The 22,052-nt window shown below is 39.6% G+C and overlaps 1 protein-coding gene across 2 annotated transcripts in view; it reads right to left on the bottom strand.

Moving 5' to 3' along the window:
• Positions 1–3,395: 3,395 nt before the first annotated feature.
• Positions 3,396–22,052, bottom strand: part of MYOZ2 (myozenin 2) — a 28,295-nt gene continuing 9,638 nt past the window's right edge. For both annotated transcript variants that reach the window (XM_084626240.1, XM_084626241.1), the window contains 4 exons: positions 21,019–21,188; positions 16,140–16,269; positions 13,944–14,127; positions 3,396–3,767 (listed from right to left, as the gene is read on the bottom strand). In XM_084626240.1, coding sequence (XP_084482366.1) covers positions 3,536–3,767; positions 13,944–14,127; positions 16,140–16,269; positions 21,019–21,188 — 716 coding nt within the window. In that variant the 3' untranslated portion in view covers positions 3,396–3,535. The remainder of the gene's footprint in view (positions 3,768–13,943; positions 14,128–16,139; positions 16,270–21,018; positions 21,189–22,052) is intronic.

Here is a 22,052-nt window from a genome sequence, read left to right as displayed (position 1 = left end):
TAGGAGGAGAATATCACACAAAATATATTGCATAATTTGAAAAACTGAGGACCTAGTTCTCATTTATACTAAGGCTCCTTTACGCATTCTGGCAATGGAAATGTTTACTGGAGCAGTGTAAAGGTGCCATTCGTAAATGAGAACAAAGCACAGAAAATTTTAGGGACAAGAAAGGACCTTCTAGCTCAATATACATATAAAGGACTTCTGGCCTTTTCAAAATGTGCCCTTACTTCCTCTACCTTCGTGCATTTTTATCATACCCTACTATCCTCTCCTTTACTGGAAACAAATATAAGTGTCTCATGGACTCATTTGTACTCTGCTTCAGTTACCTTTGCTGGTAAATTATTCCTTAAGGTTGTTTACCTATGCATAAAACAGCTGTACCTTAGTTTCCCATTTAATCCATTTTCTGTCATGTTTCTTAGTTTTAGAAGAACCAATGTTTAAAAAAAAAAGTTTCTCTTGACTTTGCCAGTCCCTGGAAACTTTTATTCTGTCACGTCAAGGCCATCTTTTTATCAGCAAGGATAAACCCAAATCCTTACTCTTGAATCATGAATTAGACTGTTCAGCATTGCCCTTCTCTACATATCCAAAGACAATAATATATTTCCAGTGGTATTGTAACTGCATGGAGTATCCCAATGGCATCTTGCAAGTGCCTCACAAAGTAAATGCCCAATCCAAAACCCATTGAAGTCAATGGAAAGGCCCTAAATTTCCAGTCCTGCAAATTGAAGCTCCCTGAGTGGACCTTTACACAGGTACAGAGTTTGTGTACTTTAGTGGAACTCTGCACAGTAAAGGTGGATCAAGCGGATCATTTTGCACATTTGAGACCTAGCATAGTATGATTTGGAGTGGGAGGGGGCTGCTGCGTCACTGCAGTGCTTAGTGAAGACTCTACCTATGCCAATGGGAGAGCTTCTTCCATCAGTGTAGGTACTCCAACTCTATGGGAGGTGGTAGCTATGTCAACAGGAGAAGCCACTGGCAGTTAGGTCAGTATACATCACTCAGGGGTGTGGATAGTTATACCAACATAAATTTGTAGTGTAGGCTAATCTGCAAATCCTTTTCTTGATTAAAATGCTGGATTATTCTGTTATTTATCTCATATTCCCCTGACTTGATCCATGCTCACAGAGTAGTTTTTTGCAATTTGATGCATTGAAATGTGTTTGTCATCTGCTGGCTCAATCATGAAACAATTCTGATCCCTTTGAATCTGGCTGTAAAGCTCCTCATTATTTACTTTACCTCTAGTCTTTTTGTGACACCTGCAGAATTGGGGAGCTCCTATTTAGTATCATTACCCATATCATTTTGTATGTTAACAACAATAAATATGCTAAAACTGACTCCTGGGCTGGATGGGGTTAAATTTTAAAAAGCACTAAGGCCCAACCTCTGTTTCGTAGGTGCAATTGACACCTGTACAATTTATGTTCAATCTTGTGCTCCAAAATCAATTGCAGGTGAGAAATCAGAGAATTTGTGCCCCTAACTACCTGACTTGAACCACAATTCAAATGCCTGTGCAATTTTTGCAGGTACAAATTACAACCACAAAAGTGGAGGGTAGGCTTCAACTCATTTGGAAATGTACCTCCATCACCTCTTTCCAGTGTTAAAACTATTCACCTATGGTTACTCTTTAACTCTCTTAAGCCTTTCGATCTCCCCATTTTACTTCTTATTCTATGACTCTTTACCTCAGTCACATCTGATCCTTGCTGAATCACTCACTTTTCTAGCTGAAGCCATTATGGATCAATACTATCAGTTAGAGAAATGCCTTTGAAAAAGTAGTGTCTTGATGCATTTCATTTGTCTAGCCATTGTTACGTCATATAGGCTATGGCTACACTACAGCTTATGTCAACAAAACTTATGTTGCTCAGGGGTGTGTATTAGCCACCCCCTTGAGAGGCATAACTGACTTAAGCGCTGGTGTGGACAGTGCTATGTTGGCGGAAGAGCTTCTCTGCTTGCAGGGACTGGGGTGATTAAGCTGATGGGAGAGCTCTCTCCTGTTGGCTTAGAGTGGCTACACTGGAGAGCTTATAGCAGAGTAGCAGCATAGGAGCAGCTGTACTGCTGTAAACTCTCTATTTTAGCCATAGCTGTAGGGTGGGGTTTAATTGTGATCTAAAGTTTGGGGTTGCATGTAGTTGTGGATCTTGTAAAACTTTATACACCTCTGCTTGTTTCACAAGAAAAACAGGCATATGAATGTGTATATTTGTGATCAGAAAGTTAACGTGAGTCACATGCATCATGAGCCCCTTAAGAATGGACTCAGCACACATTAAAAGAGAGCTTTCACAGCCTATTCCCCCAAACTAACATTCTTCATTCAAAATGTAATGTTACCATATTGTGTATTTAAAAATATAGCATGCAAATGTTGTATCCTTCCTAAACAAACGATAAAATTAATGAAAAATCAGTTATTACTTTGATGTTTTGCGTCTTATTAAAAATGTGGTTGTAATCTGAAAAAGACACTGTAAAAAGGGCACCTTCTTATTTAGTTTATCTGCTTCATGTGTGTATCTGGATCATATCAGCTTCTGTTCAGCCTAATCCTTCACTTTCCTAATACATCGGGGCTTACTACTGTACAACATGCAAGAAAATTCTTACACACTGTAGTAAGCCCCAATTCTAGTCTGTAACCTGGACAGAAAAGAAAAGCCACTTATGCAAATATACGTTATGGCTATTGAAGGGCTAGGGAAGTATTGCTCAAGCAGGGTACTCATTTGATATAATGACCTATCTCATTTTATTAGTACTTGTTTGGCGTAAGTACTTCACTCATTCAGGTCTTTGCAGTTGTGAATAACAGAGCCACCTCAAACTCATGTAGGTATAACCTTTGTACCTCACCATACCATTCTATAGTCTCTCTCTTTCTTATAACTATATCTACTGTATACTTTCTACACGCGTCTAGCTAAATTTACTATTGGTGGTGATACAAGAGTCAGCAAAAACATAAGTGATAAGCCTGCTCTCACTGAAGAGCTTTAACCTCATAGGGAACAAGATTGGAACCCAAGCTTCATTTCCAAATCCCAGGATAAGCAGGCAGTACTGACAGTATATTGAACAAATCTGACATGGTATCAAGAGGATCTGCTAGGACCAGAATAGAAATGGAATGCTATGATGTCAGAGTCATTTTTTCCTCATCACAACTGCTCCTAATGTGGCAATGCAAAGGTTTGAAACAACATTAAGTTTTCATTAAAGAATAAAAGTGAAAAAAGTAAAATGTATAGACAGTCAAAAGTCAAAAATGTGTCAGTGAATAGTTGCCAAATTATTTTATTTATATTAGGTTTGTAGATGAAATTAAACTCATGAAAAGGGATACTGTATCAGAAGTTATTAGTTAAACTCCAGCTACCAAGGGAGGTTGTTGCAAGGAGCATCTATTAAAAGTCAAAATAATTACACGTTGATTTTTTATGGTCAGCTTTCAGCATTTTGTATCAAATATAAAACAACAGCTTCCTTTTCACAGGTCATCCGTTTCTGGAACAGTGTTGGAATCCGAAGGCTGGATGAACACTATGGGAATATTCTCAGACGTCCATCCCTTAGGAGTCCTGTTGAAGGACCTCCTGGTAGAAAGAGGGTTAGCGAGGATCATGAACCTGGGATCATTTAGCAGCAGTAGATTAAAATCTGGTACCTTGAATTTAACCAGCTTTGATGCTCTCTCAAAACCACCAAATGGAGTGGCAACTCTGTAAAGATGGTGGGAGGGAAAAATAAAAGTGAAATGTGATTTTAACAATACCCATTTTTCTTTTGCCCCAAGAGCTGAAAAAGAATAATCTGTTTTTTGTTTTGATTTGGTTTGATTTGTTATGACATTTTTTCAGTACAGTAATATGATTCCTAGCTTTCTGAGATCTCTTGAAAAACTTTTGGAAAAGCCATATGTTGATTATTTTTCTGGCAAATTCTCTTCAATGCCCCTCTTTTTTGTTCCCTTTTACATACATGTTTTTATTCTCGGCCTCTCTCATAGTTACAACCAATTGTTCAATCATTTTTCCATCCAAATATTGGGTAACAAAGTGAGTGCCTGATGATTGCTGATTTAGTCACTGAAGGTATTTTGTGAATGATAGAATCATAGAATATCAGGGTTGGAAGGGACCTCAGGAGGTCATCTAGTCCAACCCCCTGCTCAAAGCAGGACCAATCCCCAATTAAATCATCCCAGCCAGGGCTTTGTCAAGCCTGACCTTAAAAACTTCTAAGGAAGGAGATTCTACCACCTCCCTAGGTAACGCATTCCAGTGTTTCACCACCCTCCTAGTGAAAAAGGTTTTCCTAATATCCAACCTAAACCTCCCCCACTGCAACTTGAGACCATTACTCCTCGTTCTGTCCTCTTCTACCACTGAGAATAGTCTAGAACCATCCTCTCTGGAACCACCTCTCAGGTAGCTGAAAGCAGCTATCAAATCCCCCCTCATTCTTCTCTTCTGCAGACTAAACAATCTCAGTTCCCTCAGCCTCTCCTCATAAGTCATGTGTTCCAGACCCCTAATCATTTTTGTTGCCCTTCGCTGGACTCTCTCCAATTTATCCACATCCTTCTTGTAGTGTGGGGCCCAAAACTGGACACAGTACTCCAGCTGAGGCCTCACCAATGTCGAATAGAGGGGAACGATCACGTCCTTCGATCTGCTCGCTATGCCCCTACTTATACATCCCAAAATGCCATTGGCCTTCTTGGCAACAAGGGCACACTGCTGACTCATATCCAGCTTCTCGTCCACTGTCACCCCTAGGTCCTTTTCTGCAGAACTGCTGCCTAGCCATTCAGTCCCTAGTCTGTAGCGGTGCATTGGGTTCTTCCGTCCTAAGTGCAGGACCCTGCACTTATCCTTATTGAACCTCATCAGATTTCTTTTGGCCCAATCCTCCAATTTGTCTAGGTCCCTCTGTATCCTATCCCTGCCCTCCAGCATATCTACCACTCCTCCTAGTTTAGTATCATCCGCAAATTTGCTGAGAGTGCAATCCACACCATCCTCCAGATCATTTATGAAGATTTTGAATAAAACCGGCCCCAGGACCGACCCCTGGAGCACTCCACTTGACACTGGCTGCCAGCTAGACATGGAGCCATTGATCACTACCTGTTGAGCCCGACAATCTAGCCAACTTTCTACCCACCTTATAGTGCATTCATCCATCCCATACTTCTTTAACTTGCTGACAAGAATACTGTGGGAGACCATGTCAAAAGCTTTGCTAAAGTCAAGAAACAATACATCCACTGCTTTCCCTTCATCCACAGAACCAGTAATCTCATCATAGAAGGCAATTAGATTAGTCAGGCATGACCTTCCCTTGGTGAATCCATGCTGACTGTTCCTGATCACTTTCCTCTCATGTAAGTGCTTCAGGATTGATTCTTTGAGGACCTGCTCCATGATTTTTCCGGGGACTGAGGTGAGGCTGACTGGCCTGTAGTTCCCAGGATCCTCCTTCTTCCCTTTTTTAAAGATTGGCACTACATTAGCCTTTTCCCAGTCATCTGGGACTTCCCCCGTTCGCCACGAGTTTTCAAAGATAATGGCCAATGGCTCTGGTATATGCTCCAGCCTCTTCCCCTCCTATTTTGAGAGTCAGAACATATTGTCTTCTAGACATATTAAGGACCAGGTTCTACTGTCTTGTGCACTACAGACCTCAAGAAGGTGAATTAAAGAAGTAAGGGCCTGATTCTGATCTAACACCGCTATAATTCAGAAGTAATGAAGTTGAAGTCAGTGGATTGACAATGTACGACCATATCTGCTCACAAGTGTTGTTGTATTGATTTAGCTAAATTGGTTTAGAAACTGGCTTAGTTAAATTGGTGAAAAACAATGTTGTAATTGAAACCTACTCTCTGAAGAAGACTTTATGCCTCAAGGGCCCCGCCTGGGGTTTTTTTTTTGGTAGAGGCTTGCAGAAACCCAGGCCGAATCTAGCCCATTATCTGCTGCCAGTATTTTTAATATTATTTAAAGGTACCGGTAAATGTTCCTGAAGTGATTAGCTTAACAAATCAAAAGATAAGAAACACTTAGCAAGCATATACAGTTAAATGAATTGCAAATATTTTAAAACAATATTTCCACATACAATTTGTGATTTCTTTTGTACTTGCAGACTCCTGGGCTGAGAGTTTTCTCTTAGCTGTTCCAGAACCCCATGTGTAAACAAACCTGACCAAACAGAAATAAATTGTACCAAATGTGGCCATACCTGTTGGTCAATCAAATAGTTTTCCTGGGATATATCTAGATTATGGCTAGTAAAGAAGCAATTTGTTAACTGGACCTTGATTCTTGGTTGCCAGAAAACCATATAAGTAGTGGCACAGCCAAGTGAATTCCAGCTGAAAACGGAGACCTTTCAGTTGGCCCACTTGGTTTTCTGGGTTTGATACAGAGTAATAGATCCATTGGTCTAGAGTTCCTGGGGCTACTGGTCCTCCAGTGCAGACCAAAACAAATAATTGAACACCAGCAGGAACCAAAAGAGAACAATTGAAGATTTTACTGGAATGTTAGCAGGCTATACATGGTAAAACAATACCCACTGCCAGATGAGCAAACTCCAAGATTCAACAAAAAAAATCATAGGGAAGTATCTACTATAGACCAGACTGCTTTATGTGGTGCATAGAGATTGCTCACTAAAATTTTGCAGTTCGGTACATAGAATCCTAGAACTGGAAGGGACCTTGAGAAGTCATCTAGTCCAGTCCCCTGCACTCGTGGCAGGACTTAGTATTATCTAGACCAGTCCTGACAGGTGTTTGTCTAACCTGCTCTTAAAAATCTCCAATGATGGAGATTCCACAACCTCCCTAGGCAATTTATTCCAATGCTTAACCACCCTGACAGTTAGGAAATTTTTCCTAATGTCCAACCTAAACCTCCCTTGCTGCAATTTAAGCCCATTCCATATCCTCAGAGGTTGAGAAGAACAATTTTTCTCCCTCCTCCTTGTATCAACCTTTTATGTACTTGAAAACTGTTATGTCCCCTCAGTCTTCTCTTTTCCAGACTAAACAAACCCGGTTTTTTCAATCTTTCCTCAGAGGTCATGTTTTCTAGACCTTTAATCATTTTTGTTGCTCTTCTCTGGACTTTTTCCAATTTGTCCGCATCCTTCCTGAAATATGACACCCAGAATGGGACACAATACTCCAGTTGAGGTCTAATCAGTGTGGAGTAGAGCGGAAGAATTACTTTTCATGTTCTTGCTTACAACACTCCTGCTAATAAATCCCAGAAGGATGTTCACTTTTTTTGCAACAGCATTACACTGTTGACTCTTATTTAGCTTGTGGTCCACTTTGATCCCTAGATCCCTTTCCACAGTACTCCTTCCTAGGCAGTCATTTCCCCATTTTATATGTGTGCAACTGATTGTTCCTTCCTAAATGGAGTACTTTGCATTTGTCCTTTTTTACTTCAGACCATTTCTCCAGTTTGTCCAGATCATTTTGAATTTTAATCTTATCCTCCAAAGCACTTGCAACCCCTCCCAGCTTGGTATCATCCGCAAACTTTATAATTGTACTCTGTGGGCCATTATCTAAATCATTGATGAAGATATTGAACAGAACTAGACTGAGAACTGATCCCTGCAGGACCTCACTCATTATGCCCTTCCAGCATGACTGTGAACCACTGATAACTAGTCTCTGGAAATGATTTTCCAACCGGTTTTTGCACCCATCTTATAGTAGCTCCATCTACATTGCATTTCTCCAGTTTGTTTATGAGAAGGTCATGCAAGACCGTATCAAAAGCTTTACTAAAATCAAGATCTACCATGTCTACCACTTTCCCCCCCATCCACAAAGCCTGTTACCCTGTCAAAGAAAGCTATCGGGTTGGTTTGACATGATTTGTTTTTGACAAATCCATGCTGACTGTTATTTATCACCTTATTATCTTCTAGATGTTTGCAAATTGATTGCTTAATTATTTGCTCCATTATCTTTCTGGGTACAGAAGTTAAGCTGACTGGTCTGTAATTCCCTGGGTTGTCCTTATTCCCCTTTTTATAGATTGGCACTATATTTGCCCTTTTCTAGTCTTCTGGAATCTCTCCTGTCTTCCATGACTTTACAAAGATAATCGATAATGACTTTGATATCTCCTCAGTCAGCTCCTTGAGTATTCTGGGGTGCATTTAATCAGGCCCTGGTGACTTGAAGACATCTAATTTGTCCAAGTAATTTTTAACTTGTTTTTTTCCTATTTTAGCCTTTTCTGATTCTACCTCATTGTCACATCATCCCAAGAAGAGCCAACTCTGGTTCCAAAAATTGATCCTGGCAAGGTGGTAAGTGCCTCATGAAAGGTTCTGATCACCCACACTCCGTGGGAATGGAAGGTGGTTTTTGGATCAGGCTCCAAAGCTACATCTTCTGACACATAAAGGACCAGATTTTGTAGCAGCAGCCGCTTAACGCACCAGATTCTCTTTGAAATCAAAGGGAGTTCTTCACACACACACAGTGACTGTCTAAGTGAGCCTGGAAATTTTCTTCCAGGTTACACATGACAAATTCTATACTGTACCTTACTGATTAAAAATAATTACTTTATAATCAGCACAGAGTGAGTGCAGTGACCTACATGTTATTGGAAAATAATGATCATTTTAATTGCTGCTCTAATTAAGATGTCTATTCTCGTGGTAGTGTTCATGTAATCTTTAATGTTTATGGATTTGTAAGTTAAAAGGATAATCAACGTTAATTTTTGTGTTTGTGTTTCAATATTATTATTATAGTATTTTATATCATGAAATAATTGTTTCCCTTTATAATTCTGTCTATATGTAGACCACATAGGAATAGATAACACATTCAAATTTAAAGGAGTACTTGTGGCACCTTAGAGACTAACCAATTTATTTGAGCATAAGCTTTCGTGAGCTACAGCTCACTTCATCAGATTCATACTGTGGAAAGTACAGAAGATCTTTTTATATGCACAGAGCATGAAAAAATGGGTGTTTACCACTACAAAAGGTTTTTCTCTCCCTCCACCCCACTCTCCTGCTGGTAATAGCTTATCTAAAGTGATCACTCTCCTTACAATGTGTATGATAATCAAGTTGGGCCATTTCCAGCACAAATCCAGGTTTCCCCCCCCCCCCCAACCCATTCTCCTGACATTCAAATTTGTATGTCTTATGAAAATCCACTAAATATCTTTTGAACTCACAAAAAAAGAATAACTGCTATACAAAAGCTGGCCTCGCTGGGTTATGCATTAACACATACCTGTGTGCTATGCAGAAATACACGATGATCTGCATGAAAGAGAGTGCAGTAATCAGCTAATAAATGTTAATTCGTCCTTCATGGCATCAGTACATTTTCCTGTGAGAAATAACTTGGATGACGACAAGGTGCTGTAATACCCTGCACTGTTTGGAAACTAAGCAAATAATCTGAGCTCTGATTCATGGTCTGTAACCCAAAACCAGTGCCTAAATTCTGAATAGTCATTGCACAATATAGGAGAAAGAATGATGGTTCCAGGTAGTGGCAGCAGGAAGTCTAGGGGGTGGTTTAATATTCACTTTGCATATTCCTAAAAAGTGGATGCATGATTTAAAAACATCATGGCACATACGTGTATTTTTTAGCCCCGGCTCTATATGTGCACATTATTTTTTTCCTCATTTTTAAAATCATTATTAAATTGTCCCTATAAAGGAGAGAATTTTTATCTGAAATTTTTGGAGGTTAACAGATTGAGAGAGAGAGTTTTTAACTATACTGGTTTAGCTGCTATAGTTATATAATTAAAGTAGTAAAAAAAAAAAATCTTCATTTGCCTAGAGTTCTTTAAAAAATGTGAATAACATTTCCTAAACATTCTGCTAAGAGCTGTGCAGAGACCTGCCCCTGACACACCCACACACTCTGGAGAAAGTAGAACTCAAGTGGTATCGCCTCACCCACCAGGATGTCTTGGGGAAAAACTGAAGAGGATTGGAACCATGCAGAGACACCATTGGGTAGGACAATCTGAAGAAGCAGCCAAAGCAGGAACCTTTGGACATTGTAGAGACCTTTCTACAGTTTCCACTGGACTTTCTCTTGCATGTGCTGACTGGCTGTTTCTTCCAACCCTCTCCTTCCCCTCCCTCACAGTCTCTTCACCTCACCTTCATTCCCTCTTACCTTCTTCTCCCAGTCCCTATGCCTCTCCCCCTTGCCTCCTTCTCTTCAATGTCCCTACTCCCTGGACTTTCCTTTTAATTTAACCATTTCCCTCCTAACTAAACCCAGTCATAAAAAATATATAAATCATGGCACTAACAAAATGTTTGCTGCTGTCTGCTTGTGTGTTATACACTTTCCCCTGTCCTATGTCTGTCTTGTCTATTTAGATTGTAAGCAATTTTGGGACACGGACTGCCTGCTAGACTGCGCTAAGACAGTGCCTGCCTCTTGCAAGTTGAGGGCACTCGACATGAGACACTTAGCATTTTGTAGGATCGGATCCAGGGTTTGTAAATCAATAAAGCAAAGCACTAGCCAGCTGGACTGGATTCCTTAGTGTTTTGGAAGCAATAGATTGGGACGGGAGAGGCCTGAACAAGGACTGATCTAGTTGGAGAGGAAGAACCAGTCAAACCTGTTTGTTGTCAGATGCAGGCATGCTGCAGTGCTTTATTTGTCACCTATAATTCTATTTTTGACATTTTTCTCCACTGGAAAGAGAGTGGAAGGAAGGGATTACATTAATTTCCTATTATAAACTAATTAGCAAAAAGAATTCACACTGGCTTTTCCATACTGATTCTTGGATAGATTCTTCCAGGCTGACATTCTTACCTTTGTGCCAGTTAATTTTCCTTGTGCCCCCTGGGACACTCATCTCTAAAGGAAAGCAAGTGGTTTTGCCATTTCCTATTGCATGTCCATTAGAGTAGGGTACCTCTAATTTTCACCAGGAGCTCCCCAGGTTCCTTACCAGCAGAGTCTGCTCAAGGTATTCTCTGAGCCAGTGTATTCTGGTCACCCTGACTATGCAGTCTACTCCATACCACAAATATTTTAGATTGCACTGACGATCTGTAAGCCCTTTGCAGGGAGGCAGGCAACTTCAGCTGCTTTTTGCTGCCACAACCTCCTCCTTGGTGGATTTACCAGTGCTGCCAGGCTCCTGTTGTGTAAACCTAACCCCAAATCAGACCATTAGCTGTATTAATTCCTGAGATCTGATCCTACTCCCATTAGAGTCAATGGTTAAACTCCCATTGATGTGTGGTCACGATTGAGCCCTGTATTGCTGGAAGGGGCAAATGATACATTTCCGCACAAAAAAGTTCTGAATCCTTTTCTAGCTTCAGTACACCTCTAAAATAGTCCTGATTTAAAGTCATCTATGTCTGAGTCTTATTCAACAAACCTAACTCACTTCTTAGTCAGGAAAAACTTCTGGTGAAGTCACATTGATTTCATTAGTAATGGTGCTTGAACAAGCAGATCTGAAAGGATCCTAAATTTGGTCTCTAAAATCAAAGAATGTCATTTTAAGAAATATAGCTGAATGTACTAAGAACAATTTGAACACTATGTTTGGAGTTCCGTGCCAGGCATGCCATCAATCCTACTCCTTCTGCTGATTAATGGTGAATGTACCTATGCGTTGCACTGTACATGGGTTGCACTGTACATTACCAAATCCTGAAAGTGGTTCTTCCTGGTGTGACACAGTGGGATTGGAAACCCTGACTGATACTAGCTAACACAGTGATGTCACTATGACATCACAATTCATCTATTAAATATTTTATCAACTGCATGTTCCCAGGATTGTAATTAAAGAAACCAATTAGCTAGACACTTTCTGCACTAATAGTGACTAGAGATCATAAATATAAAGGTATCATACACATCAACCAGTCAATCTAGGCCTGGCATAGTTTGGTGCTTTTTTCCAGATAGGACAAGGTATGTTTTTATTTAAAATATGAAGGATTACATCATTCTGTCTTGCATTTTGAATTTACCATTTCCACTGTTTAAAACTTTCTGGATCAAATATAAGACCAAAACCTGAATTTCAGTGGCAGGTTTCAATTTGTTATAACAGGTAGCAGGGATAGTATTGACCCTTCCCATGTACAAATGCACAAAAGAGGAATATGTACCCCAAAAGATGCAGTTACACCACATCATCCTTGTGGAAAAATAAGACTGGTAGCGATGAGAAATGTGCAGTGGACAAAATCTTATCTCCCTGAGAAGCTGAAAATCTACAGAAGACAGCACTGGATATCAGCCAGACCTCAGATCACATGTTTATAGCAATTCTGCTTCAGTGCAGCCCCCTAGTTCTTCCCTTTTCCAGCAACGGCAGCATGTATCTGACTCAGTTGCTATCTATAAGTGTCTGTCAGGTTTTCTGTAGTGCTAGTAACCATAATAGCTAAACTGTGCTGCTATTGTTCCCATGGTGGCAGTTGTGGTCACATGAGCTCTCCAATCAGTATCTGTCATATCATTTTCTGAGGGGAACATGGCATATTTAGGGGAGGCTATGCAGTGCCATGATGTGATAGTTGTATTTCCCTCCTCACCCCCATAATTTAGGTCCACTTGCTTACCTCCATGCTCCTGAATGTAGATGTTGGTCTTGACAATTTCCTACAGATCTACATTCCCACTATCTCTCATTTTCTATGGAAGCAGATTGCCACACAGCTGGGTTTGTTTGTTTGTTTTTATTTTTTGGCTGGTTTTTTGGTTTGGCTTAGTGGGAGCTAAACAGAAGCCATTTAAGAAAAAAAGTGTGATTTTAATAAAAGAAGATATTGTGCACAATATGAATAAAAGTGGGAGGCACAGTCTAGATGTTTTTTAAAGCCCCCCAAAATAGTTCCAAGTTCCAACCAATGTCAACATAACACGAGGTTCCAATGAAAACCACAGTATGCCAGCTACCGTGTAAATAACTTCTCTTTCAGCTCCCTGCTGGCTCCACACTCAGTACCTTGTTTTGAGTGCCTAGTTTTTGTTTTTGTGACCATATTTTGCAGATTTAAAATTGAAATCTCTTAGTTTAAGATGTCGACAGAGATTGCAATGGCCTGTTAAACATGATGGAGGGTCTGATACTTCAGGTGATTGAACAGCTCCTGTGAGGGCTGAATGCTCTCAGCTTCTCCAGGCTTTTAAGGGCAGCAGGTGAGAGTTGAGGGATCAGACCCTAAAATACAAATCTGTTGACTATGGATTGTAACATAAAGAAACAAAAATTGATATTTCCTATTATAGTCCTTATGAACCAAACTCTAACCAGAACTCTCCTATGCACAGTGCTCACTTAGCGCCTGATCCAGTGCCCACTGAAGTCATTGGAAAGATCAAATAAGCTTTGGATCATGCCCTTGCTGTGTCGTATTTATTCCATCAAGTCAGGCGTGCTAGAACAATTTGTATAGTCGGGGTGTTGAAAGCCATTGAACCAAACCGTAAACCCTGTATATAACGGAAACCACTTCAAGCCAGGGGGTGTGGTAACACCCCCCAGCATCCCTAGTTCTAGCACCTATGCATCAAATTCCTCATTTCATTGGATATTGTGTTCTTCTCTTACTTTTCCTTCTTTATTTAATTATTTCTTAGTCTTTTACTATGACCTTCCTCTTGTGTTGTTTATGCTAGAGCTTATTTTAGAATCCATTCTTTAGATTTAGACTAATTGTGCTTTCCCCTTTAAAGTCTTTGGTGTATGTGCATGCACGCATGTGTGTGCGCGTGCCTATGAACCAGTTTCTTTCCCTATAGTTTGGTTAAAAAAAAAATTCCACTTCACATAACTATCTCTGCTGTCCTGTAAAATTCGTCTTCCTTCCTAAATTACCTGTTAAAGCTCCTGTAGTCAGGCAGATCTGGCTTTGCTTCAGGCTTAAACAGTCTAGGGTATAAAGCCTCCAACAGCTCTGGGTCATTGCTGATGGCTTCTATCCAGGGGGACTGATAATATTTTGGCACAGAAGTAGTGTTGAACCTCTCAGGAGGAATTTCCTTTAGTGGTCCAGAATATCCTTCATGGAAATAAATCAAGGATAAATAATTATAATCATACATTGCATTTTATAGCACTTTTCACCCAAGTATCTCAAGGGCCAATCACACATATTTATTACCCTTAATTCTCACTACAGTCCTATGTAGTAGTTAAGAATTATTATATAAGCATTTAACAGAAGGGTAAGCTGAATAACAGAGAGTGTTAAGTTACTTGTCCAAGACTACAAAGAAGTAGGAAGCAAACATAGGGGATTTGTATCACTTTAGTTAAACCAGTGCAAAAGGCTTTGTAGATGCTCTTATTTAGGTTTAAGCGTGGTTTATTTTGGTTTAGCCTGTTTCTTGTTGATTTAAGCTCGTTTAAACCAAAGTACCAGTGTCCACATAGCCTCTTGCACTGGGTTAGCTAAATGAGATTAAAATTAAACCTTTAGTTAAAATAATTCAGTTCTGCCTGTAGACTAATTTTTGGGTGGGCTTTTTAAAAGCACTAAAAGGAGTTAGGAGCACAAGTCCAATTGCCTTTCAGTGGGACACGTGCTTCTAATCCCTTAGGCACTTTTGAAAATCCATCCTGTATGCCTGGTTCTCCATTGTCTTCTACCATGCAAGCAAGTGAAGAATCAGACCCATTCTCTCCCTCATCAGTGAGGGACAGATTCTGACATGCTTACTCCTGTTGATCAGTACCTTACTACACAAGTAGTTCAATTTACTTTAGTGGGATTACTTCCATAATTTGGTGCTACACGACAAGAGTAAGGGTGGCAGAATCTAGCCCTTAGTATATAGTTGAGAGTATTAAAAACAGCAAGGGGTTGTCCTAAGATTTGAGCCAAAATTATTTGTTGGAAGAAGAGGGAAAATTATTCCTAATTTTTTACCTCACTAGGTTTCTAATTCTCTACATTAACACTATTGCTCCATTTCAGCATAAAAAACACTGTTTTGTTTCCAAATCAGAAAAAAAATTAGAGTTCAGACAAATATTTCTGCAGACAAAGAGCTCAAAGATCGCACCTCAACTTTGGAAACAGAAATTGCACCCATTCACATTGTATTGGGCTTATGGATACACAGTGTACTAAAGCTCTTAGTACTTTTAGCAATCACTGATAGAGTGGCATTGATCCCGTTCACATTGGCTGGAAAAAGTCTACACAAAACATGCATGCACTGAATAATGTTGAACAAAGAATGACTTTGTAAAAACCTCTGCCTGCTTATGGATAATTCACAACCAGGAGAAAGAGCTACATTCACTGAATAAATTATTTGTCACAAATTATTTGGCCAGCTCTAGTCTTTAGACTTCCATGTAGCTCAGGGCTTTAAATAAAGAAAACAGGATCCTTGCAACCAAGGTCTTTAAAACAGAAAAATATCTCTGCAGCCAGAGAGACAAATTCTCCTCTCGGCTATTCCTACATAAAGGGCTGAATCAGAACCTGCAGTGACTTTAGATTCACATTTAGAAGCTGTAATACAATTAGTGATGCTGAAGCTCAGATGGCTGAAAATTTTGGAGCAGATAGACAATTAAGATTGGTAGGATCAGATCAATGGGGTTATGCAGATTTAGGGTCTGATGATCTGGCCCCAGATGTTTATTCAAACTTATCAAATATACTTTGGCCTGGAAATCAGGCTGAAAATTTAATTAGACTAAATGTCTCCTGTTTCTAGGGATTTCTAGTATTTCATGGCATTAATTAGCTCATAGATATCATGAGAATAGCCTCTCCCAACTTATCTATGTATTTCCACTTGTGTGTGAAACTAGACAATAGAAGTATATGAAGATTTTTATAAACCACACTGAAGCAAGTTAACAACTCTGATTTGCATTTAAAATGAAGATTCATATAAATTCTTTAAAGTACTTCTAACCTCATTTGAATCAATTTGCTGATCCCTTATAAATATCCCATTAATGATCATGTAAACAAAATGCTCTACTGTTTTCTGTGCTGTGAAATAGCTGAGTACTCAGTACATGCACAAATTACAATAGTTTGTACTTTACCTGGTGCAATGTTTTCGGGATTTGGTGGGCTCCGTGGGTCAGGTGTATTAGGAGGTGTCATTGGTGCGTGCTGTTGGCCAGCTTCAGCACTGCTAGTTTCCATTTTAACATTCTGCATAGGTTCACTACGCTGCATTAGAATAGAAACAAATACCATGGATAGCACGTGCATATCAAGAGATGTTATTGACTCTCTGAAGTATGGAAGTCTTATCTTCATATTACAGATGGAAAACCGAGTTGGGGATACAGTAAGTGACTTGCCCAGGGTCACACAGGAAGTCTGTGTTGAGCTGAGAACTTAACTCATCTCCTAGTCCAGGACCCTATCTACTAGATCAGTGTATCTCAGCATTTTCACTTTGGTGACCCCTTATTCAAAGACAAAGCTGTTTGTGAAACCCTCCACATGTACTATAAAAGTAAGAGCAAAAATAATTTAGGTGTGTCTGTGTTTCAAGAGACTAATAGAGAATACTAGACCTTGAAGGGTAAGTGTGTATGGGAAGTGGGGGAGCAAGATTCCTTTGGTTTAGATTGCAATAAAAATTTCAATGCCTTAGGACTCCCGTCCCCCGATTGTCTTTTATGACACCTCCCCTTCCCCACAGGTCACGAACCCACTGGATGAGAAATACAGCCCTAGATCATCCTTCCTATTCTAAGATTCAAGCAATCTGGTGGATTAATGTAAAAGCCATTGATTCTCTATAGATGCTTTTTGTATACCAATTGAAAACACATCAGCCACACAAAAAGTCTATACACCTTTGTGGGAATGTTTTTTCTTGTTTTACAGTAGTCACAACCACCTTAGTGCAGGCCACCTCTTGGAGATTTTTGATAGGCTGGAGTTATCCCCACCTCCCATCCGGTCATTAGTTCTAAGGAAACATCCAAAGCCTTAATCATTGTTTCTTTAAATACAGAATCAGAGGCTTGTAAAAAAAAACAAAAACAAAAACAAAACAGTCAGTAACTTATTTTTAGCAATGAGAGACAGTCTAAAAGGAACTTAAATATAGAGTGTGTTGGAGTAGGATTTCCTTAAGATAGAAAAAAACAAACACTTTTTTTTTTAAACTTGAAACAAAGGAAATGTTTTTGATCAGGTCAGTACATTTTAGAATGCTCTTAAGGTTTATTGGAAAGATCATTTTAATCATAGCAGGCAAAATGATCCACTCCAGTTTAAGGCACAGAGTAGATCAAGGCCACACAAGTGCTGACCAAACTGGCATTTAAGGGAGGTCAGTAGAAACTAAAAAGGCATCATTCTCTCCTTTCCCCAGGGTCTGTTTGAATACTGAACGGCTGCAGCTCAGCTTGCATTGTGGAGAATACCAAAGAGGGAGCAGAACAAGGAACTGACAGCAGAAATCCTATGTGAGTTATGGTGCTATTATCAGACTTAACTTTGGCTGCATAGCTCCTATTGCCTGTTGCATAAGGAGTTAACATGCAGCTGCCGGGGAAGGAGCTGTCAGCAGCATATTTCCTCAGGAACTGGCCAATTAAATCTGTTTTATGGCTGCTTTGCATTACCAGAGCAGTGCAAATCAGCCAGAGTGTACTGGTGAATCTGGTCCACAGGCTTTCAAAATCTTAGGCCCACATCCTCAGGTAGTGTAAATCATTCATTTCAATGGAGCCATGCTAACTTACTCCAGCCCTCAGATTTTTCAGCTTAAATAAATATTAAACCATAAGGTCAAAATGTTCAAACTTGGATGCCTAAAGTTGGACACCTTTGGGTGGGATTTCTAAAAGTGCTCAGCTTTCAGATAACTTTGCTCTTATGGTGTTAGTGGGAGCAGCTAGGCCAATGCTGAGTGCCCTTGAAAATCCAACCCTATATCTACATTTAGGACCTAAATAAATGGCCTGATTTTCAGGGGTACTGAGCACTCAGTATCTTTGAAAATCAGCACTTCTAAACATCAAAACTTGGTCCTGGTCCTCTTTTAATTTCGACTGAGTGAATGAAAATCTGGAAGCTCCAGTCAGTCACCAGCTGTTTTCCTTCTACTCATTACAAAAAAGTGGATATAAAATCTATCTTTTTGTCTATGACAGGATTTTGGGACAGATTCTCAACTCTGGGCAAAGTCCATTTATTGAGCTGAAAAGACAGGGGCTTCTGAACGATAACAGATCACAGAGCTAAGATTTCTTCCTTAAATAGGTAACAAGGCAAGATATTGGAGAGTTCAGGCATGATATTGAGGATTTCAACCCCTTTTATGAATATAACCTTATAGTCTCTGATTGCCATGGACTCCCTCAGCATTCTGATTAGTATGGGCAGCGGGGAAGAGGGAAGGCTCTTCTACTAGTCTGCTACCCAAAGCTCCACATCATGAACTGGGCCAAAAGCATCCAGGAATCCAGCAGATGATACTGTTATTTTATGGCATTATTTTCTGATGAATTATTAGTACTAATAATTCTGTTTCTCTAAGACCAGTTCATAGTAACTTAGTCAACCTGGCTTCAGTATAGTACCCACCCTCCCCCCATGTTTACAATTGTAAAAGAGTTGCTAAAATAGCTTCTCAGAGCAAAATACCTGATGCTGTGGTGCAATATATAGTTTTCCTTGACACTTGGTGCTTTGCCACTCCTGAGTAATGTGCTACTCATCCCATGCTCATGCCAATAAAAATGTTATACTACGTCACATCAATACTTTATTTTTTTTTATATATATATATATATATATATAAATATATATATATATAAATATATATATATACATATACATATACACACACACACACACACACACTTTTTCTTGCCCCAAATGAAGAATCTGATCCAACTCCAATTGAAGTCAATGGAATTCTTGATTCACTAGCAATTGGACTGGACCCAAAAGCATTAGCACCACCATCTAAAATATCTTTGTAAGTTTTAAAAACTGTTGGGGGATGGGAATTGCTATTTAGCAATAAAAGTTTTGTAGGTTAATTAATAATAATTATACTTATATATACACCGATACAGCTCTCTTCATCTTCAAAGCAGTTTAAAGATGCTGGGACAAATTGTGCTCCTCAGTCACATGCTTTCACGTCTGAAATCAGTGGGGAAGTATGCATGGAATTGAGATGCAGACTTTAGTTCATTAAGGTCCTGAACCAGCACTGAAGTCAGTGGGGCTACTCACTCACTTACAGTTAAGCCGGTGTTTTATTGTTTTGCTAGACTGGGACTGAAATGCTCAGAACCTTGTAGATTAATTAGCCCTAACTAATTCACCTAGCTCTCATGTGTGTTGTGAAGTTTAATCTATAAATGTAATTATCACTGTTTCTACAAATGTAGAAAACAAGGTGGAGAGGTTACATGTATTACCCCTGTCATAAATAGAAAGGGAAGGGTAACAACCTTCCTGTATACAGTACTATAAAATCCCTCCTGGCCAGAGGCACAAAATCCTTTTCCCTATGAAGGGTTAAGAAGCTCAGGTAACCTGGCTGGCACCTGACCAAAAGGACCAATAAGGGGACAAGATACTTTCATATGGAGAGGGGGATGGAGGGGGGGGGGGAAAGGATTTGGTCTGTCTGTTCTGTGTGCTTGCCGGACACAGATCAAGGAAGCAAGCAATCCAGCTCCATTAGAATCAGTAAGTACTAGCAAGGGAATGTGTTAGCCTATTTTTGTTTTGGCTTGTGATTTTCTCTGTCCTGGGAGGAAGGTGTATTCCTGGTTTTCTTTTTGTAACTTTAAAGTTTGGCCTTGAAGGAAATACTCTGTGTTTTGAATCTGATTGTCCTGTAAAATTACCTTCCATCCTGATTTTACAGAGGTGCTTCTTTTACTTTTTTTTCCTTTATAATAAAGTTCTGTTTTTTAAGAATCTGATTGGGTTTTTAGTGTCCTACAAACCCAAGGGTCCGGTTTGTGCTCACCTTGTTTATTTTTCAAGCCTCCCCAGGAAAAGGGGTGTAGGCTTGGGAGGATATTTTGTGGGACTAGGAACTCCAAGTGGTCCTTTCCCCGATTCTTTGTCTAAATCACTTGGTGGTGGCAGCATACCTCAGTCCAAGGACAAATAGAGATTTGTGCCTTGGGGAAGTTTTTAACCTAAGCTGGTAGAAATAAGCTTAGGGGGTCTTTCATGTGGGTCCCCACATCTGTACCCTAGAGTTCAGAGTGGGAAGGGAACCCTGACAACCCCAGAAGGAATGAATGTCAAAGCTAGTATTAGAATATAGAAGCATCTGATTCCCAGTCAGCAGTTCCTACTACCCTGCCAATGTGCCTCAACCCTATTCCTTAGGGGCCAGCTCAAGGGGCAGTTTTGTCCCCATGGCCCATTTAATTCCTTACTCCTTTGCTAAGAGTGCCAGCAAGGAAGACTATTAGTGCCAATTGCACAGGTGATGTTACTGGCTAGGAACTGGAATAAGACCACCAACATAGTTTTCATAGTAATAATAGCAATAATAATATTAATACTTGCTGTTTATATAGAACTTTGCATCTTCAAAGCCTTCAGCTGTTATTAACAAAGTAATCCTTACATCATTCCTAAATCAGCTGTCACATGGTAATGACTTTTGGTCACTACTGACCTGAGTCAGATTTTGATGTGAATACTTTCAACTTGAGGCCCTTGAACCTTGTTGTCCCATTCTGTGGGACCTAAAAGCAGCACCCAGATCTGAGCCTTTTTTGATTTGTCTAGAAGACCACAAAATGATACAGCTCACTTTGAGCTTCACACTGGCCTTGTTCCAGGTCATGGTTCAGTTCACATCTTTTCCTAAAGCTATGGATAATTCTTGCAGTCAGTACCATGCAAATCATAGGTAACCCCACACCAGTCTCACTGTATTGTATTTAGACACTTGTAATACAAAATACTCACATTCCTTTGCTTATTTGCTAAATAATGATAGTTTTCATAGGTGTACTTGTCAGATCTCCTTTGACGCATCTTAAATAGCCTTGCACCTCTGTTGCTGGGTATTGATAGTTCCTCCACCATGATGTCTCTGGGGATGCTGATTTTCTTTCCAAGGTCTAGGCCATCTGACTCTGTACCACAACAGACAAGCATATGCCTTATGAAATATTCTTCTCTGCTTTCCTTAAATGCTGCTTTTTGCTAAATAATGCTTATTATTATATTCCCTATATCTGTAGTCCAACAAGAAATGCACCCCAGTTCCCCAGTAACATCCTCCTGCTCCATGCTGTATTAGTGAACTCAGTCATTTTTTTGGGGAGTTATGAAGTACACTGTAGCCTGGAATGAGCTTCTGCACTGAGAGCCAGATTTACAAAGGTGATGAGCGCCCACAGCTCCTGTTGATTTCAGTTAGAAGTGTAGGTGCTCAGCTTTTCTGAAAATCAGACCCTTGGTATCTTACAATATAATTTCTTAGTGATCAGTAAAATCCTACTTTCACTGAAGTCAGTGTCAAAACTCCCCTTGACCTCAGTCCTGGACCCGGCCTAAATCAATATATATCCTGGACTGGACAGAGAAAGAACTCCTCAGCCTATTTTACACATATCTTCCTATTTCTGATTGCTTGCAATAGTTTTTGTCTCAATGATTCATTCACATTTTTTAGATTTTTTAAGGCTAGCTACCTCCTGTAACAGAGGTTTGAATTGGCTGGGAGCCACTACTTAATAGTTTTATTTAGAGAATTTCAGAATAAAGGTCCAGTTTATGAAAATGAAAGACGTAACAATGAATTAAAATATACTTCTAACAACTTTTACATGATTCCTTCAGAATAATTATCTATTTTTTTCCACACTGCAATTAACAGTTCTCATCAATAGGAGAATTACAAGCAACTCTTTTCAAAAGATTAACAAGTGCTGGAAATCTAATTACTGCTGTCAGTGTTACTTAGGTCCCTGCTTGGGGAAAAGATCACTTCCTTG

The sequence above is a fragment of the Lepidochelys olivacea genome, assembly GCF_965140295.1.
Source record: "Lepidochelys olivacea isolate rLepOli2 genome assembly, chromosome: 4".
Taxonomy (NCBI): domain Eukaryota; kingdom Metazoa; phylum Chordata; order Testudines; family Cheloniidae; genus Lepidochelys; species Lepidochelys olivacea.
This window is presented reverse-complemented; position numbering and strand designations above follow the sequence as displayed.